At 36.6% G+C, this 17466-nt stretch overlaps 9 protein-coding genes across 9 annotated transcripts; 5 read left to right on the forward strand and 4 right to left on the reverse strand.

Moving 5' to 3' along the window:
• SOCG_02240 (N-acetyltransferase) lies at positions 1 to 1540 on the forward strand. The gene has a single exon (XM_013160734.1). The coding sequence runs from the start codon at positions 396 to 398 to the stop codon at positions 1089 to 1091; it is 696 nt and encodes a 231-aa protein (XP_013016188.1). The 5' UTR covers positions 1 to 395; the 3' UTR covers positions 1092 to 1540.
• Positions 1541 to 1841: 301 nt separating this feature from the next.
• Positions 1842 to 3597, reverse strand: SOCG_02241 (DUF1752 family protein; the record flags this gene model as incomplete). The annotated part of the gene is made up of 3 exons (XM_013160735.1): positions 1842 to 2984; positions 3029 to 3444; positions 3492 to 3597. The coding sequence occupies 3 exons, from the start codon at positions 3595 to 3597 to the stop codon at positions 1842 to 1844; spliced, it is 1665 nt and encodes a 554-aa protein (XP_013016189.1).
• Positions 3598 to 5108: 1511 nt separating this feature from the next.
• SOCG_02242 (chaperonin-containing T-complex epsilon subunit Cct5) lies at positions 5109 to 7190 on the reverse strand. Its single transcript, XM_013160736.1, has one exon. It carries the CDS (start codon positions 6890 to 6892, stop codon positions 5252 to 5254), a length of 1641 nt encoding a protein of 546 aa, XP_013016190.1. The 5' UTR covers positions 6893 to 7190; the 3' UTR covers positions 5109 to 5251.
• A 363-nt stretch (positions 7191 to 7553) lies between these two features.
• SOCG_02243 (19S proteasome regulatory subunit Rpn502) lies at positions 7554 to 9157 on the forward strand. Its single transcript, XM_013160737.1, has 2 exons — positions 7554 to 7718; positions 7771 to 9157. The coding sequence occupies exons 1-2, from the start codon at positions 7608 to 7610 to the stop codon at positions 9016 to 9018; spliced, it is 1359 nt and encodes a 452-aa protein (XP_013016191.1). The 5' UTR covers positions 7554 to 7607; the 3' UTR covers positions 9019 to 9157.
• A 12-nt stretch (positions 9158 to 9169) lies between these two features.
• SOCG_02244 (cytochrome c oxidase assembly protein COX11) lies at positions 9170 to 11453 on the reverse strand. Its single transcript, XM_013160738.1, has one exon. It carries the CDS (start codon positions 11415 to 11417, stop codon positions 9201 to 9203), a length of 2217 nt encoding a protein of 738 aa, XP_013016192.1. The 5' UTR covers positions 11418 to 11453; the 3' UTR covers positions 9170 to 9200.
• A 452-nt stretch (positions 11454 to 11905) lies between these two features.
• SOCG_02245 (SMN family protein yip11) lies at positions 11906 to 13241 on the forward strand. The gene is made up of 3 exons (XM_013160739.1): positions 11906 to 12413; positions 12510 to 12864; positions 12931 to 13241. Exons 1-3 carry the CDS (start codon positions 12250 to 12252, stop codon positions 13114 to 13116), a joined length of 705 nt encoding a protein of 234 aa, XP_013016193.1. The 5' UTR covers positions 11906 to 12249; the 3' UTR covers positions 13117 to 13241.
• A 29-nt stretch (positions 13242 to 13270) lies between these two features.
• SOCG_02246 (ubiquitin-protein ligase E3) lies at positions 13271 to 15733 on the forward strand. Its single transcript, XM_013160740.1, has 3 exons — positions 13271 to 13540; positions 13581 to 13835; positions 13883 to 15733. The coding sequence occupies exons 1-3, from the start codon at positions 13457 to 13459 to the stop codon at positions 14588 to 14590; spliced, it is 1047 nt and encodes a 348-aa protein (XP_013016194.1). The 5' UTR covers positions 13271 to 13456; the 3' UTR covers positions 14591 to 15733.
• On the reverse strand, positions 13349 to 16233 carry SOCG_02247 (COP9/signalosome complex subunit Csn2). Its single transcript, XM_013160741.1, has 5 exons — positions 16152 to 16233; positions 16008 to 16102; positions 15866 to 15947; positions 15758 to 15818; positions 13349 to 15704 (listed from the first exon to the last, which is right to left on the reverse strand). The coding sequence occupies exons 1-5, from the start codon at positions 16172 to 16174 to the stop codon at positions 14649 to 14651; spliced, it is 1317 nt and encodes a 438-aa protein (XP_013016195.1). The 5' UTR covers positions 16175 to 16233; the 3' UTR covers positions 13349 to 14648.
• Positions 16234 to 16646: 413 nt separating this feature from the next.
• SOCG_02248 (60S ribosomal protein L37) lies at positions 16647 to 17319 on the forward strand. Its single transcript, XM_013160742.1, has 2 exons — positions 16647 to 16991; positions 17047 to 17319. The coding sequence occupies exons 1-2, from the start codon at positions 16757 to 16759 to the stop codon at positions 17097 to 17099; spliced, it is 288 nt and encodes a 95-aa protein (XP_013016196.1). The 5' UTR covers positions 16647 to 16756; the 3' UTR covers positions 17100 to 17319.
• Positions 17320 to 17466: the final 147 nt, after the last annotated feature.

Genomic DNA, 17466 nt, shown 5'->3' on the forward strand with positions numbered 1-17466 from the left:
AAAAGAGAAGAAATCAATCTTGCTCTATCCACTGAAAGACATCTTTGGAAGATATAGTAGACTTATTTTTAGAATCTATATCACTTATCCTTGCTTTCTGACTATCGTTTTGATCTTTTTTTGTGAAAGAATAAGCTACCGCGTCCTTTTAAGATTAATATCTGGACAATCTATTGTTGGTTTCGTTTTCTTTCTTTCTTTCATTATATAATAAACTACGGAAAGCTAAAGTATCAACTTGCTCTTCTCTTTAGTATTAAGCTACGTGTTTATTATTCTTTTTTTATACACGAAACATAGAAGAATCCCGCCTTGTGCCTGACTATTCTTCTTGCTAAACTTTTGTTTCAACATAATATACCGACCATTGCTTTGTTTCAGTTCAACCCTTGGAAATGTCAGAAGCTCACTTTGTAGATGGAGAAGCTTTGCAATTCCGCAACTTGAAATACTCAGACCTTGGGCCAGTCACGGCGCTAACCCTTCGTGCTTTTAAGGACAGTGACACCTGGGCATGGAGATTTCGTGGTATTTCTCCATCGGCTTTATTACCGCTTACAAAACTCTTTAGTAGAAAGATTTATTTAAATCCTCGTGTGAACTGCAAGGTAGCATATACTTCGTCTCATCCATACGTTGGTTTTTTGGCCTACGAACAGTTTCCTTCTGTTAAACTTTCCTATAGGGAACGATTTATTCAATGGCTTCACGGTCTTTATGAAAGATTCATTTATTGGTGGTATGATGCCGGCGCTCTTAAACGCCGTGCGCAGTATAATGAAGTCCAATATGAAACAGCACTTTACAAAACTGGTTTGCTAACTCAACCAAATGGTTTCATAATGGTTCACTTGGTCTCTGTTAATCCAGATAGCCAAAAGAAAGGAGTTGGCAAGGCTATGTTAAACATTGTCCACCGTGATGCTGATAGTCATCAACTTCCCTGCTTCCTTTTTGCTAGCACAGTCGGTTATGGTATGTACGAACATTTAGGCTATCGTACAGCCGTCACTACAGAGCTCCGTGATGATGAAACAGGTGAACTGATCAAGATCAGTTCAGGCATGATCAGAGATGCTAAAAAGGACTAGATACACAGCATACTAGTCGTTACTTCTTTTATCTAATTTCATATCGCCTCTACTTGATTTTTCAAACTCCTAGATGAATAATGCTTTAATAATTCTGGCTCCGCCCACGAATCTACAAAGAAGCAATATTACGAGACTGGAATTAATACATCTGTCTTGTCTCTCAATCTGCTGATTAATAGAGCTTTACTAACATTAACACGCTAATTGATATTGGGAAAGTAAAAGAATCTCCAACGAATCACTCTTTTGCTAAAAATAAAACTACCAAGCTACAAACAAAAAAATAAAAGATAACATAAATAAAATAAAAATGAAAGGCCAAGCGTATTTTAGTGACATATAAATGGATTTTTTTCTTTCTCCTGTAAGAAAAATACCTTATTTCTTCATTAGAATATTAATAACAAGAAATTGATAAAATATAAGAACACTTACTTTGTCTCTTCTACCAAGACTTCTTTCACATGAATGTATGTATATTAATTCGAGTAGCGTATATTTACAAGATCATGCGCCAACCAACGAATACATTTTTATATCTTATCCTTTTCTTTCCTTATAAAATCCAGTAAAATACATTATGATGATTAATATACACGCGCTTCAACTACGAAACGTTAATAACAAAGATAGTACCTTTAGTTAGGCACTCGCGCAGACTTATGTTCCTCACAAACGAAAGTCTCCTAATTTCTGATAGCTCCATTATTATAAGCCATCCATTCAGAACGGTATTTTAGTCTCTTTCTACCAGACGGAGCAATCATTTGAAAAAGCTTTTTCGACAATCTTTTTGTTACGGGCATCCTCATCCCCAGATTGACCTTTATTGAAATGCCGCCGAAGGACAGCGCTGCTCAAAGACGCTTTCTGTCTCCGTTCCCATAATAGATCTCGTCTTAGACTTTCTGAAATTTCCGAATTCAGTATTTTTGTCTTGTTAGCGTTGTTATGAGAGATTTGATAAACTCTGGGCTCCGATGACAATGGAATACTACCACTTAAAAGGCTAGAATTCAAAGTTTCCATGTTGGCTTCATGATTATTAGCTTTGCTTGCATTTATAGGTAAAGTCGGAGAAGCCGCGGCCAATCGTGATCTTGAATCATTATTGTGTCCGCCATGAGTTCTATCCTCTTTTGATAATAGCAAAGACAAAGCGCTATTTCGATAAGAAGAAAAAGGTGTAGGAGGCCGTTTATAGAAACACGGAGGGGTGTTCGCTTCTTCATCGACGGAAACCCAAGCATCTTCATCGTCACTATCCGAACTGACTTTTTCACTTTCCTCGGGGTCTCTTGTTTTCAGTTCAGGAATAACGGTATTTTTAGGAGGATTCGTCTCTTCATCAGTTGTGGATATCATTGAAGATGATTGTGAGGCGTTTTTGTCAGAGTAGGCACCTCGAAGATAAAAAAACGGGTGACTTTTATTCGTATTAAAAGCCTGTTTTAAGGATCCAGATCCGGTATTGGAGTCTTGTACTGCGGATTTAGTCTTGGTAGAGGGTGAAGGAGTTGTTTTTGAGGAACTAGGATGAAATCCATGAATAACACTAGTTGATTTTCCGGGTGTCACAGTTAATTTGGCGATTTTTTCTCGCTCTGCATCTTTAGCCCTAGCAGCTGCGGCTACAGAACTACTGACGGATTTATTTGCCATTTGTGGTTTCGCATGAGAAGAAGAACCAACTTTCGATAATTCTTTCTTTGACATCTTCTCATTTGACTGAGCGGGACCAGGTGGTGTCATCGTATCTGCATGCGAATCCTTTCGGTAATCTGAAACGGAACAAGAAGAAGCATAGTGCGGTTCACTAACGGTTACCGCTAAGGCCGGTCGATTTTGATATTTAAAAGATGGATTCGACGGTTGCTGATGAAGATCAGCCTTTGTGTGAGCTGAGGAAGATTTTTTTTTGAAAGTTTTTCAACTGATTTTTCGAGAGGTTTCTCCAAAGGAGAAAATGATGTGATAAGTTGACTAAATGTGTCGGAAGAAAGTAAACGCGAACTGGAGCGTCTGGCTCGTGGGCGCAAGGAAGAAGTTGATCGAATTAAACCTCTTGGGTTCTCATGCACGAAAGATTCTTGACTTCCGGAATTAGTAGTTGAGTTTAGACGGATAGTGTCAGATTTGCTAGTAGGGGAGAAAGCACAGACGTCCTCATCCGAATCAGCTGAAGAAGCTATAGAACCACAGCTGGAAGAGAGGTCAGGGATTGAAGCTTCCATTCGTTCATGGCAACTCTGACCGGGTTCAGACATAACAGCCTCGCGATACCAAAGCCTCCACGAAAGATTTTCTAATCGACGACCGTTTTCAAGATTTTCAGCGCATTTGGTAAAAACTAAAAAGAAAATAATGTTAATATAGAGCACCTGTTTAATACATTACCATTCCACATGCAGCTCAAGTTGTCTGCTGTTAAAGTACCCAGTTTTGCAATATTTTCTGTCTCTAAAGAGAGCATCGGATTCGAAGAAAGCATTCGTTTTGTCATAATGGATTCGACGAGAGACAGACGAGAAACCAAAGAGAAAAAAAGAGGAAACTTATGTAAAGCAATGAAAGAAAGAAAATTCGGGTCGAGTCCTTGACAAAAATAATAGTAAAAGTGATGAAGTCAAGAAACGCGAAAAGAAGAAAACTTGAAATGAAAAAATAAAAACAAAATAAAAAAAGAATGATGAAAAAGAGGGTGTTGTAGTTACAGATAACTACGCAGAATTGACGATTTGCTGAAAAACTCACAAACTCAGTTATGCTTCGGTATCCAAACTTTTAAACTTCCAAATTGAATAAAGATATGGGCTTTCCAAAGTAGCCAGCCAAATTCGAAAAAAATATAAACCCAATGAAGCGTATGAAAAATGAAACTTATGGCATAGGTTCGCTTTTTCTATAAAAACGCGTATACAAAAAGCACCACGACCAATTACAAAGTATAGTGAAACTAAATGAATTCGAAATACGCTGAAAGAGTAAAACAGGCGTTTACGTTAAATTCAAAAGAGAGGCGCTCAAAAAGATGAAGTCCCAAAAAAAGTAATGGTAAGTTGAAGAATACAATATTTCCAATGGCAAACGATCGTTAAATTCAACTTTTACGTCGAACTTAACGACAAACAGCCTATGAAAGCACTAAAAGAATCGCTTTGTAGGAAATTTTTAGAAAGTTGGCGTTTGCTTTTTCTTTGTTGTCGGCACCTTCTTAGCTCCCATATAAATGAGAAAAACAAACAGATTTACTTCATATCGTTAGAGTGCGGTATTTGGGGCATCACCCTTCGGTTAGTATTATGTTAACATCGTTCAGTTCCAGAAGGGTGAAAAAGTCGAATATAAAAAATGAAGTTTCAAACATGTTGCTTCTCCTATTAATATTAAACCTTTTCCCCAAATTCAATTCAAAAAAATACCATTCACAAATATTGAACAAAAGGCAAAAACGCATATAAATGAATGATGAAAACGATTTGTTTTGTTTGTTTACATAATGATGTGTCATAAAGAAGGGCTGGAATTGGTAGATATTTACTGGTTGAGTCAAAATGTCTTTGTTTGTTCATAGCAAGCAGACAACGCAATAAAACATCAAAAGTAAAAGGGTTACTGATGTCTGAAGCCACAGTTGTCTTGCAAATGCTATGCCTGATCCTATTCATGCGAATGAATACACCTTTGTCTCTTCCTCCTAGCGAATACAAACGTACATGAGATTGTTATCTAGTTAAATGAAGTTTAGAAACCAAAATGAATTGCTATTTTCACGTTGAATCATAAAAACGGTTCTGGCATATGTATGTATGTACAAAAAATATATACATAGTAATGTGGCTCGATATCGTCAGATTTCTGATCGGTACTTCTGCCGGGGTCTTTTCAACATTATGTAAAATTGGAAATGTTTAAGTACTACTGCGTGCGTAGCAGGGCAATTCCAATGCCGTCTAAAGATATATCCGATTATGGACACAAACAATACTTTACATATTACTGACTTTACAACATTTGCAATAATTTTGTCTACGACAAAGGACATACTTTATTTCTAAATTCTAGCTTTGATTTTCAAAGGGGATTCATTTCCAAACTATGAGAATTCCTTTTTTCGTCAACCGAATACCTCCAGTCAAGCCATCCACGTATCATTCTTAATTGTACTCATCATCTTTTGAACCGGCAACGATAATATCATTAACCTTCAAGACCATTCTGCAAAGTTGAGTAGCAAGTAGTAATTGCTGCTTCTTGCCAATAAGAGGGTCAATTACGAATTGCTCCTTCATGTTATTGTGACCTGTGTGAAGGCAATCAATGCCCAAGTGAGAATTGTTTTCTTTAACATGACGTGCCTTAACAGCAGTCAATGCCTCAATGGATGATAAACCACTGTTTTCAGCCAAGGCTAAAGGAACGGTATCTAGAGCATCTGCAAAAGCACGCATAGAATACTGATCAATACCAGGAATCTTTTCTGCTTCTTGGTTGACAGCCAAGGAACATGAAACTTCTGCGGCACCACCTCCGTAAACAACACGGTTATCACGAATTAAATTTCGTACAACACACAAAGCATCATGAAGAGCACGTTTAGCTTCGTCCACGATCATCTTGTTACTACCACGGACGAATATGGTTACGGCACGAGTATTTGCACATTTTTCAATCACCAAAATCTTATCGCGAGTAGTACCAAAACTGACTTCACGAACGAGTCCAGCTGTACCAAGTTTCTCGTTGGAAAGATCTTCGAATCGAGGAACAATGCGTCCATTAGTAGCGATGGCAATTAATTCAATCTCTGGTCCACCCACCCAACGGACTGCAGGAAGATTGTTTTGCAAAAGTAAATGATTAGCTTCATCATCAAATCCCCATTGGCAAATAACAAGATTTGCTCCAGCATCCTTTACGTGCTTTATCATGCCTTCAAACTTTTCTTTCTCATATTTTTGTAAAGCTTCAAACTCGTTCACCGATGTGATGTCAAGCTTGTGTTTAGTCTTTGGCTTGGGAGGTTCAAAGGGACATGTTAAAATTGCAATCTTTGCATCCTCAATGTGATGAGGCATCTGAGGGTGAGACATATCCTTATCAACAACCACACCCTTTACGAGAGTCGTATCATCAACAGAAGCACCAACCTTTCCATCGACTTTAATTAATTCAAAATCAACGTCTTTGCGTTCGAAGTCGGCAACAGAAAGGACTGCCTCAACAGCAATCTTGGCAAAGTGATCGTGGGCTTTTGATACCACTTTGCTTCCCAAACTAGTCTTTGCAGCACGGAACAAGTTTGTGGTGTCCAACTTATCAAAGTTGACGACATCGGATATCGAATCTAAGTGTTTGACGGAATGCTGACAAGCTTTTTCGAATCCATCTGCAATTCGGATTGGGTGAATACCCTTGTCGATCAAACCCTCAGCTTGCTCTAACAAGGCGCCGGCCAACACTACGACACCAGTAGTACCATCACCAATTTCATCATCTTGAGATTTTGATAACTGAACCAACAACTTGGCGATCTGATGCTCAACTTCCATTTGCTCTAAAATGGTAGCACCATCGTTCGTGACCGTAATGTCTCCATCTGGAGAAATCAAAATTTTATCCAATCCACGAGGTCCTAAAGATGTACGGACAATATTGGCAACAGTCTTGGTAGCGAGGATATGACTTTTAACGGCTTCTATACCATGCAATCTTTTCTTCTTATCTTGATCGCGAACCAAAATGAAAGGATTTCCCTGGTCATCCCGGACCATAACTGCGTTGTCTAGATTCGACATGATTTTTTAATATACAGTCAACCCTTACAGCGATTCTTTCAGTCCACTTTAGGATGTACGTTTCCTTTAACTTTCTGCTTTGTCTTACTCTCCACTTAGGAAGTTCAATTTACACCACGCTAAACTTAACTGGATTTTCTCTTTTAAGGAATAAATATATATCCTTAAAATGATAATTGAATTCGCAGAAAGTAAATGTGGTAGTGGTGAAGTTTTGACCTCGTCTTTCATCGTTCCAGTTACCAAGCGTTCTTCACTTGGTAAATAGCGTACACGAATGAATTTCACTAAACTAAATGAAAGGAATAAGGATTCCCTATGTAAGAGAAGTAGTAAGAATTTTTTCTATTGAAAAACCAAGATTTCATTCTAAGATACTTAAATCTGAATGCGAAAGGTCTTCAAAACTTATAAATTTCATTTCAAGTCGATCATGGTCATTGTTTAAGTCGAAACGAAAATTCATTGACGACCTTATGTAAAATTATCCAAACCTACAAAAGTTTCTTGAGATCCTGATTAGCCTTTGACCGGGTATACCACTTCTTTAGTACCAATATTATTTTTTCTCTTATATTCTAAATAATGTTTATTACGGTATAGCAGTATACTATGTTAAGCAAAAAGTACGTATTGTACCGTAGTAGACTAAGTTACCTAACACAATACAACAAAATTTAGTGAGTATCATGGAAAGTCATACTTGGCATTCAGGATGTTTCCAACAACCAAACCTTTGGCAATGGAAGCAAAACCAGAAATCGATTTATCAAACAAGTTTGAAGATTTAAAGAAGGAGCTTGGTGCTTCTAGCACTGTAGATATTGTAAGGATTGAAGAGAAAGTCGATAATAGCTTGTTATTAACATATTGTGTAGGACAGTTCCTTAGAAAAACTTCTAATCTTTGAGAAGCAAGTGCGTCAAGCCTCGGATGCAATCACCAATACAAGAGTATTATGTTTTATTGCAGACCTTTTATACCATGCGCATGATTTTCAAGGCCTGAATGAACAGCTCGTGAACCTATCTAAAAAACATGGCCAACTTAAGCAAGCAATGACAAGCCTTGTCCAACATGTAATGAATTATTTACCTGCTATTGAAGACCTTAAGAAAAAAATAGACTTGATTGAGACTTTACGAACGATTACGGATGGAAAAATTTATGTAGAAGTTGAAAGAGCTCGCCTTACACAGCTTTTGTCACAAATCAAAGAAGAACATGGCGATGTTAAAGCAGCTCAGGAAATTCTTTGCAATGAACCTGTAGAAACATATGGTTCCTTTGATCAGAAAGAAAAGGTGGCTTTTATACTCGACCAAGTTCGTTTATTCCTCTTACGTTCTGACTTTTATATGGCATCTATTTTTACCAAAAAGATTAATACCAAATTCTTTGAGAAAGAAGGGGTTGAGTCTCTAAAACTCAAATACTATGAACAAAAAATTCGTATTGGGTTACACGACGATGCTTACCTTGATGTTTGCAAATATTACCGCGCCGTCTATGATACTTCGATTGTCCAGGAAGACCCAGAAAAATGGAAGGAGATTTTGGAGAACGTCGTCTGTTTTGTCTTGTTAAGTCCTTATGATAACGAGCAAGCTGACTTGCTTCATCGTATCAATTCTGATCACAAACTTAACTCTGTTCCTTTACTTCAACAATTGGTGAAGTGCTTTACAGTTAATGAATTAATGCGCTGGCCTAAGATTTCTGAAATTTACGGTTCGGTTTTGAGAAGCACTCCTGTATTTGCCGAAAATGATGAGAAGGGCGAGAAACGCTGGTCTGAATTGCGTAAGCGTGTCATTGAACACAACATGCGTACAGTTGCTAAGTATTACTCTCGAATTCAATGTGATCGACTGGGTGTTCTTTTGGACATGAACCCCGAGGAAACCGAATTGTTTTTGTCTGATCTCATTACTAAACGACAATTTTATGCTCGTATTGATCGTCCTGCTCAAGTAATTACTTTCAAGAAACCCAAGAATGTTCATGAACAGCTCAACGAATGGGGTACAAATATATCCGCTCTTCTTGAGAAATTGGAGAAGACAAGACAGCTAATTATAAAAGAGGAAATGATGCATTCGATACAGCAGGCTGTAGCCAAATAAGCGTTTAAGGATAAGAAGACGAAATGAAGGTTTGGCTCGTCCCTTTATGTATAATGACAAAATTTCCATAATTGTTTAACGTGCGTAGAATGATTTCAATAAAATACTGTTGAATATCATTGCCTAAGTAAAAAAGGATATATTATTATTATTTGTTATCCTGACATTATCCAATGAGCCTATTAATTTAACTGGGTTAGTAAATTTCCATTATTGTCATATTTTGCTTCAAAGAACGTATAACTGAGCAGTATATCATCTACGTATTTCATGTTTGGATCGTCGACAAACTCTGGATCCAAAAAGAAAAATACTGGTAAATCGACCTTCTCACCGGCATCTAACTTTTGCTCTTCGAAACAAAAACAAGCAACTTTAGAGAAATATATAGCGGCTTGACCTGGTACAATATTGTACGTGGCAACGCCAACTATATCTTCGTCGGAATAGTTTTCAGCTGTGTAAAATGCAAGAGCCGTTTCTCCAGGTTGAACCCAGATCTCTTTTTGCTGAGGATATAACTTCCAGCGAAGATTTCCTGCGACATCGCTGTTGAATGTTACCCTTACCCGTTTAGAGTCTCTACGAGGAACCATTCTATCAACATTCATACGCTCTTGATCAGTATTGACTGTCCCGCCGTAACCAGTCTTGGAACAAAACAAGCGGTAAAGAGGAACTGATGCATATGTTATACCAAGTACCAAAACAGAGAGCGCGATTAAATAATTGATAGTGGTCTGTCGTTGGTATTTTAATTTTGGGTTTATCTTGTGTCTTTGCGAATAAAATCGCCTGTTAATTAATGAACCCCTTGCTGACCCAAAAAATTTAGATGAGTTTTGACGGAAATAAGGACTGGTACTGTAGTAACGTTTTCCAGTGAAAGCATAGCTTGGTATTGTCTTTTCAGATACCTCTGAAGAGTCTTTCAATGGAGAGTTTAGAGCCGCATGTTCTTCATTAGCTTCTAAATGTTTATTGGCTTGTTGCTTTTGTTCAACACTTTGAACTTTACCTTTAATAGGGAAACGGTCTCCAAGATTAGATTTTCTAGCTATTTGATAATACAATTTACCTTGAGACTTGGGTATAATGTGTCGCCGAAGCTGGGCATCATGATCGCACACGTCAACAATAACATGACCATGGCGTTTTAGAGGTGATCGGATGATACGAGGCCAATTAATATGGCCATCGTTATCTTCGAAACCAGGCTTCAAAAGCTCTTGTTCATTTTGGACAGGTTTATATGTGTTCGACTCACGAGCAACGCCCTTCTGTAAAACGACATAGCTAAACTTTGAGTGGGACTGAGACCTCTGTTCACTCCTTGGAACGTATAAGCGAGAAAAGGAAGGAAAAAAGAAATGCTGTTTAAAATTACAAACATTTGCTCTGACGCCGCTGTCTATGTTGATGGGACAACGATCTTCGTGAGGGCAAGGAGCCAAAATCCTTGCATCTAAACGATCGTTTTCCTTGTCTTTTCCTCTGTTTATTAAAAATGATCTAGCTCTCTTGATCGCATGAAAGCCATGTTTTGAACCTTGCTCAGTTAGAATTACGATACCACCTTTGTTTAATAGAGACCAGAGCGCACGTAAGTATCCAAAAAGCTCTTCATCAGAATCACATTCAAGAAGTCGATTCGAAGCGATAACTAAATCGTAATTCCCTTTTTGGGAAAGCGGCAATCTTCCAAAAAGCTCGGGATTCAAATTCCCAGAATCTAGCGAGGAAGAAATATTTTGATTGAGTTGTTTTATAATTTCACGAAGAAATCTGTTTTCCTCAACTACAGAGAACGGAATTGTCGTGGGAAAAAAAGATTGACACAAAATTGCACCCAAGTTTGGACCTTTTCCGCAATCCAAAACTTTCAATTGGTCACTTGGTTTACCCTTCAAAAGACTTTTCAATTCATGGAATATGTGATATAACGAAGCATATTGATACGGCATTGTTTCTTTTAAATACGCCAAAATTTGAGCATCTGTCATTGTCTTTGTAGATTCTTCTTTCCAAGGAAGCGAAGTCGGAGTCCTAACTTCCTCTTCCCTGCGTTTGTGTATTTTATTAGTCAAGCTTCTGATTCGACCTTTATCAGCATTACTCAAAAGTTCATCCATACACAGATTGAAAGCAGTATGAAGATGCAAATCGCCAGATTTTTTTTGATCCTTTAGAAGAAAATTATGCAAAGTAGGAAATCCAGGATTCGAAACAGCATTGTCCAGCTGATTTACTTGTTCAACCTGCGTGGAATAACTCCTCGATAGATTCTTTATCCAATTCGCTCTTGACGACTGTACAAAGCACTTATTCAAGCTGTTTTTTTTCAATTTGGTAATTGAATTTTTAAAATGAAATTGAGAAACCCATTTTAAATGATACATATGAGTGTTTCATAAATAATTAAACACTAAATAATGTTTTGGAGAATATAAGAGACGCGGGCGTGTTTCCTATTATTTCGCAATGTTACCTATTCGAAAGGTAACACCCTTTCGAATAATTTTGAAAATATTCTACGTTTATTGATTTTTTTGCCATTTCGAAGATAAAATAAAAACTCATATATAAAGAATGTCTGAGTATTTACATTGCGTCGTTTCCCAATGATCAAAGTAGAGTTGGTACCAAGTCGCGTAAACAAAAGCAAGAGTCAAGCATTAAGCATAACTGATTTTGAATACTTTTACATTTACATATACAGAAAACTGCATGAATACACTTCATACAAAGCTAAACCCTGTCCTGTTGCGTTTGTTTATTCTTTTTTTTTTTTTTGTTTACACTTTGGTATTGCATTTTGTAGCGGTAGCTTCCAAGAAATGGGTTACCATGATATATTATATACAATTCGTATTTTAGACATCAAAGCAGTTAATAAAAGGTGTTTACTTAAACAGAGTGTATGTTTATTTATTCATGTTTCAGTAACCAAGTCGGTTTTAGTTTAACAGAATAAAATACTGAGGGAAAAGAGAAATTAAGAAATTTTTTTTATAGCCAGGATTCATCATAGCGGTCTTTTTCGTTTTTATAAATGCTACTAATAATGATGAGACGGATTTATTTCACATTGTCAATTCAACTTTTCTTGCATTAAGTGCATCAATGTATTCATTGCTGAATCCAACCACATGAAGAGTGATCTATAACTTCTAACTTTTAAAAACTATATATTTAAAAGCCTCTGTAAGATTTTGAAAGCTTTTGCTAATTATGTCAATGAAAAGAAAGCGCATTTTCCATCATCCTCAAGTTACGGCTCCATTGAATGACGAAACGAACCAACGGTGTGCATTCCCAGAAGTAGTTGAGAATCAAGATACCTTGGAAGAAATTCAAATTCCTCTCGATGGTTTAGACTATCTTGCTGCCGTAAGGTAATAGCTAACTCTCGAAAGATCACTTGGGAGCAAGACGACTTCAATTGCTGTTTATGAGTTTAATTATAATAATGAACTAACTGATTGATTTAGAAGAGAAGCCATGTCACTAAAGTCTTTTAAGACTGCCAATGTTCAACCAGAAAAACCAGACACCAAAACGCGGAATCCTTTGTATACGGAAGCTACACAACCTGTCCGTTTTCCAGAACCTCTTTTAAAAAACCTTTATGATCTCGTGGAACAGAACAATAAAAAGTTATCCACGTACCCTCCGCATTTGTTGTTGGACAATTCTACATTGCCTAGTACCTTGCAACAGTGGAGACAAACTATAGCTAACAAAATTCCTTCATGGGATTTTGTAGCGAGTACTGACTTAGCTACTATTTTGGATATTTTCGAAAACTGTGCTTACTGGTTAGAAAACGATACTCTTGATGTACAGGTAAGTGTATTCTAGGTACTAAATCTTTATGTTGACCATATGAATCAATTGTTAACAAGATTGTAGGCTCAGTGGTTATTTTGTTTTTGCTGTAAACTACCAGATATTTTGAACGGTGAGGATATATCTACGTTAAGATCGGCTTTGCGCTCGTTGAGAAGTACGCATACTACCTTTTCGTCCATTCAAACATCAGCTTCTACTTTAAATTCTGTTTTGGTATTTCGTTATGGCCAGAATGATTTGCTTTAATTTTGACTTTAGCTATCATCATACAAAGATACAAGACCATGATAGTAGAACCGCTTTGTTTATATGAGAGTTGTACATTTTTTAATTATTTCGTATTTATTTTAATTCCTTATAATCTTTTCAAACTCTGTAGTTTTTTTTTTTTACCTGAAAACACGTACTCTCTGTATTTTAGTACGGGTTTTCTTCATAACTAAGAACAAAAATTATTAAAGAATATAACATATAGAGTACACGATTGAATTAAATTTTGTAAGTTAAAGGTCTAATCCGCGTAACATTAAATTAATACTAAATCCCCCATTTTACTTTACCAAAAGTCGCCGAAACCAAACAATTCATGGAAAGCCCATCTTTGCTAGAGGTTTTTCAAGTTCAAGAAATTGATGGATTAGTCTTACCGTCTATAAAGTATATTTTTGCAGTAAGGTCAGGTGTCAAACTATTGTGTCTAATAAGTCTAGTATTTCACACATAGATATCCTAGACAATTGTTAGGTGCCTATAACTCGCTGGACGATTTTTATTTTTTCTTAAAAGTTATTATTGAATACAGAAGTCTCAAAAATTGGAATTGTACATCCGTTGAAAGGAGGTTCCAATTAAAGCGTGTCAAATATATAAAAAATAAAGAATGTCTAGTTGATCTATTTCCTGAAGAAGTTAATTCAGCCATAAGGTTGAGACAAACGGATATTTTAGCAAAATTGTTTTTTACCGTAAGTTTTCTGACATAATTTTCTCCATCCATACTGACTTGTGTTAGTATTGTTTGCCGTTTTTAATCTCTAAAGTCAAAACATGGTCGAATAATACAAGAATTTCAGAATTTCGAGTCAATGCTCCTACAGAACATAGCACCACACAGACTGAAAGCCATGGACAACATTCTAGTTTTTTTCGCACTTTTCGCTTGAAGATTCTATCAAAGCTTAAGAAACTATTGACTATATTGAAGTTCACATTTCAATTGGGATCTAATTTTTGCAAGAAAATTCAATGGGTTTACTATCTTCTGTTTGCTTTGGGCATACTTCCATTCTCAAATCCCATAGATCATCTACTCAAGCAACGTCTTGTTTACGATACTAGCATTCCCAATCTTACTTCCGAAAAGGCGCATAATCCGTATACGCTTCCTTCACTGTTAGACAACTCCATGAATATATTTTTATCACTAGTCCAGGTTTTAGACTGGTGGCAGACAAATGATTATGCAACTCAAGTTAAGAAAGGAAGAGTTGCATTTACTGAGCTTGAGCCACCAGAAATTTCAGTCAAGGATACGACACTTACAAAAAACACTTGTAGAATCTGTGGCCATTATATTAAAAATCCGGCCGTTCTAACTACCGGCTTTGTGTTTTGTTATCCATGCATTCAAAGCTGGTTAAAAGATAATCCTTACATATGCCCGGTGACAAAGCTGAATTTAATTAGAAAAGAAAAATCTTTTTGGAGAATAATGGTGTGATTGTCTACCCAAGCTCATCAGTTAATTAACTTACAAACACTCAATGTATTTGAAGCTATTAATTCTTCGCGATTTCACTCCAAATATTTTTAGCATTCTTCGTTAATGTGTCACTCAATATAGTTAGCTGGTTTTGCTTTATATATATTTCGTGAATCATGTCGAGTTTTCCTTGAATTCTTCCGTCCATGATAAGTCCAATAAGCGACTGTTCAACAATGTCAGTAGTGACACCTAATTTTTCAGCCAGCAGACTCAGTTGCACGGTCGTGTAAGGCTGTATCATTTCCAGAAGAACCTGACTTCTGATGCTGTAAAGGATTTTATCAACGTACTGACGAATAAAATCGTCTTCCATAATATCCTGCCGGTGTTCATGGAGCAAATTTTCCACCTCTTTAATATCGCGTTTTTGATATGCCTCCACTAATTTAGTCATAGCAATGACATGCGGGTTCTCTTTGTACGGTTGTGTCTCTGGAGAATCGAAGGGATTAATTTCCGATTCGCAAAGCATATTTGATAAAACAAGATATTTTAACACTCGTTCACGGGCCGTAGAACCAGCTTCATCGTAACACTTGAAAGATTCGAAAAAGTTTGTCTGCGCTTCAGACCATTGTCCTTCCTGCATATGCATTTTACCACCGCATTCGCGAATAATACCCATAATTTTAGGATGGGGAATGGCAGTTTTGATTCTAAGGGAGCTTTGATATATTTCCTTTAATCGTTTATTGTCCTCGAGGCTAGAGTACATCTGAATTTCCAATGAATAAAGCTCCAACAAATGTGTTTCTCTGTTTTGATCCGTAACGGAAGTATTTTCATTCGAAAGAAGAAGATGCATCTGCCGTAAAAGAGACTTAAATTTGACATAATTCTTTTGCGAAAGGAAGAATCGAGCTACGTGCATCAATGTTTTCATCGTTAACCGTTCATTATTAAGCTTTTGAAGTGCTTGAGTTGTGATTTCGTAAAAAGTTTCCAAGAATTGAGCATTGCTAGAAGACGATGTATAATCCACAATGTTAAATATAGACTTTTCTGCGTAGTTTCTGGTAATACTGGGCCATTCTGCATATTCAAGTAATTGCTGATAATACTTCAACATCTAAAATAATAACATATTAGTACAGGAAGTTTACTTATTTAAGTGATATATACCTCATCCAGCTGATTCATACGGAACATAATCTTTAATGCCTGCTTCAAAGACTTAAAAGCCCTATAATTTCATTAGTTAAAATAAAGTTAATTGATGAGAGCGTTTACCATTCATTCTTTTCGGATTTGCATTTGTCCACGATTTCTATAAATGATTTCACAGCCGCACCAGCATTATCCTCCTTTAGGGCTACATCCAAATTGTAAGTATAATTCCAATAAATGATTATCCTTTACCAAGATACTATACCTTTTGAGTTGTAGTACGAGTTTTCAACATCAACGTCCGGCTCGACCATCTCATCATCATCATCCTCAAATTCGAACTCATAATCTTCATCATCTCTACATTCGTTAGCATGAATTCTTTGAGAATAAAAGGATATCCGCTTACTCTAACATAAAATCGTCCGTCATTCTTTCCAAAGAAACTGACTTTTGAATAGGTTTCGCAGTTCCTCTGCTACTCTGAGTTATCGTACTAGAAGTAAGTAATACGACGATAGGGAAGTTCATGTACGCTGAAACACGAGAGTAACGGAAATTTAGTATTCATAATTAGTTTAGATTTCTTTAATAAAAAGCCATCCGCATGTGCACCTCGAAAGTGCTTCACGTTCTGTCTCTACCAACAGGAATTATTCGGTGAAGAGTTAAACATTAAAAAGATCGAGTAAACACTACATAAGGAACGCATAAAAAACAGAATGCAATAACTTCTTACAGAATACAAAAATACAAGCCTTTTTTACCAGTAACTGTTTCAGGTAAATTTCAATAAAATCGCTTTAGCAATGTTTACTAACGATAGTGATACAAATGAGCAAACACGTAAGACTATATAACGCACCATACTCTATATTGTAAAAATAAATAACGTAGTTTTTACTCTAAAGACACCGTGACTGTCTTTCTATACCAACGAAACGTGAAGCTGTAGTACGTGAAAGATTTCTCTTCAGCCAAAGGCCCTGACATTTTCAAGAAGCAGCAGCAAAAATGACTAAGGGTACAACTTCTATGGGTAAGAGAGGCAACAAGTCTCATACCCTCTGCCGTCGTTGTGGAAAGCGCTCTTTCCATAAGCAAAAGAGCACTTGTGCTTCTTGCGGTTATCCCTCTGCCAAGACTCGTCGCTTCAACTGGGGTGCCAAGGCTAAGAGAAGAAAAGCCACTGGTACCGGTCGTATGCAACACATGAAGTTGGTCCACCGTAGCTTCGTTAACGGATTCCGTAAGTGACTTGATATTTCATTTGTTTTATCTTCATAAACTAACCATTTTTTTAGGTACTGGTTCTAAGCCTGCTGCTGGATCCAAGGCTGCCGCCGCTTCTGCTTAAGTTTAGTGCATTCAGATCTTTTTTTTTTTTTAGAATAGGTATTGCCTATTTTAATGTACAAATTGTATTCTCTGACTGGATCCGTTCTTATTGGCAGTTTTTGGGAAAGAAATTTAATATTGTTCTTTTCATTTTTATGTATTCTTGTTGTCTCGTAGATGACTTCCAGTAGTGATATGCAAGTCTAAATAATAAGAGTAAAAGCATGGAAAGTAAGGAGAAAACGGATGGACCAACTGTAAGGTATTTTAAAATCCTCCATTTCGAAAAAGAATGACAAGAATTGAGCAAAATTGGTTTTTAAGCATTCCAGAAGAACCGATTTATTTTTCTTTGCTTATATGTTCTTTATCTATATAGTATTTTA

Source organism: Schizosaccharomyces octosporus (assembly GCF_000150505.1).
Source record: "Schizosaccharomyces octosporus yFS286 unplaced genomic scaffold supercont6.1, whole genome shotgun sequence".
In the NCBI taxonomy this organism is placed as follows: domain Eukaryota; kingdom Fungi; phylum Ascomycota; class Schizosaccharomycetes; order Schizosaccharomycetales; family Schizosaccharomycetaceae; genus Schizosaccharomyces; species Schizosaccharomyces octosporus.

Excerpts from the sequence above, each read along its gene's own strand:
- SOCG_02240 (XM_013160734.1), top strand. The coding sequence starts at position 396 with ATGTCAGAAGCTCACTTTGTAGATGGAGAAGCTTTGCAATTCCGCAAC.
- SOCG_02242 (XM_013160736.1), bottom strand. The coding sequence starts at position 6,892 with ATGTCGAATCTAGACAACGCAGTTATGGTCCGGGATGACCAGGGAAAT.
- SOCG_02243 (XM_013160737.1), top strand. The coding sequence starts at position 7,608 with ATGTTTCCAACAACCAAACCTTTGGCAATGGAAGCAAAACCAGAAATC. Across the intron at positions 7,719-7,770 it reads CTTCTAGCACTGTAGATATT|GACAGTTCCTTAGAAAAACT; the intron begins GTAAGGATTGAA and ends CATATTGTGTAG.
- SOCG_02244 (XM_013160738.1), bottom strand. The coding sequence starts at position 11,417 with ATGTATCATTTAAAATGGGTTTCTCAATTTCATTTTAAAAATTCAATT.
- SOCG_02245 (XM_013160739.1), top strand. The coding sequence starts at position 12,250 with ATGTCAATGAAAAGAAAGCGCATTTTCCATCATCCTCAAGTTACGGCT. Across the intron at positions 12,414-12,509 it reads GACTATCTTGCTGCCGTAAG|AAGAGAAGCCATGTCACTAA; the intron begins GTAATAGCTAAC and ends TGATTGATTTAG. Across the intron at positions 12,865-12,930 it reads ACGATACTCTTGATGTACAG|GCTCAGTGGTTATTTTGTTT; the intron begins GTAAGTGTATTC and ends ACAAGATTGTAG.
- SOCG_02246 (XM_013160740.1), top strand. The coding sequence starts at position 13,457 with ATGGAAAGCCCATCTTTGCTAGAGGTTTTTCAAGTTCAAGAAATTGAT. Across the intron at positions 13,541-13,580 it reads CTATAAAGTATATTTTTGCA|TATTTCACACATAGATATCC; the intron begins GTAAGGTCAGGT and ends TAATAAGTCTAG. Across the intron at positions 13,836-13,882 it reads TAGCAAAATTGTTTTTTACC|TATTGTTTGCCGTTTTTAAT; the intron begins GTAAGTTTTCTG and ends GACTTGTGTTAG.
- SOCG_02247 (XM_013160741.1), bottom strand. The coding sequence starts at position 16,174 with ATGACGGACGATTTTATGTTAGA. Across the intron at positions 15,948-16,007 it reads CTCGTACTACAACTCAAAAG|CCCTAAAGGAGGATAATGCT; the intron begins GTATAGTATCTT and ends ATTTGGATGTAG. Across the intron at positions 15,819-15,865 it reads AAATCCGAAAAGAATGAATG|GGCTTTTAAGTCTTTGAAGC; the intron begins GTAAACGCTCTC and ends ATGAAATTATAG.
- SOCG_02248 (XM_013160742.1), top strand. The coding sequence starts at position 16,757 with ATGACTAAGGGTACAACTTCTATGGGTAAGAGAGGCAACAAGTCTCAT. Across the intron at positions 16,992-17,046 it reads TAGCTTCGTTAACGGATTCC|GTACTGGTTCTAAGCCTGCT; the intron begins GTAAGTGACTTG and ends CCATTTTTTTAG.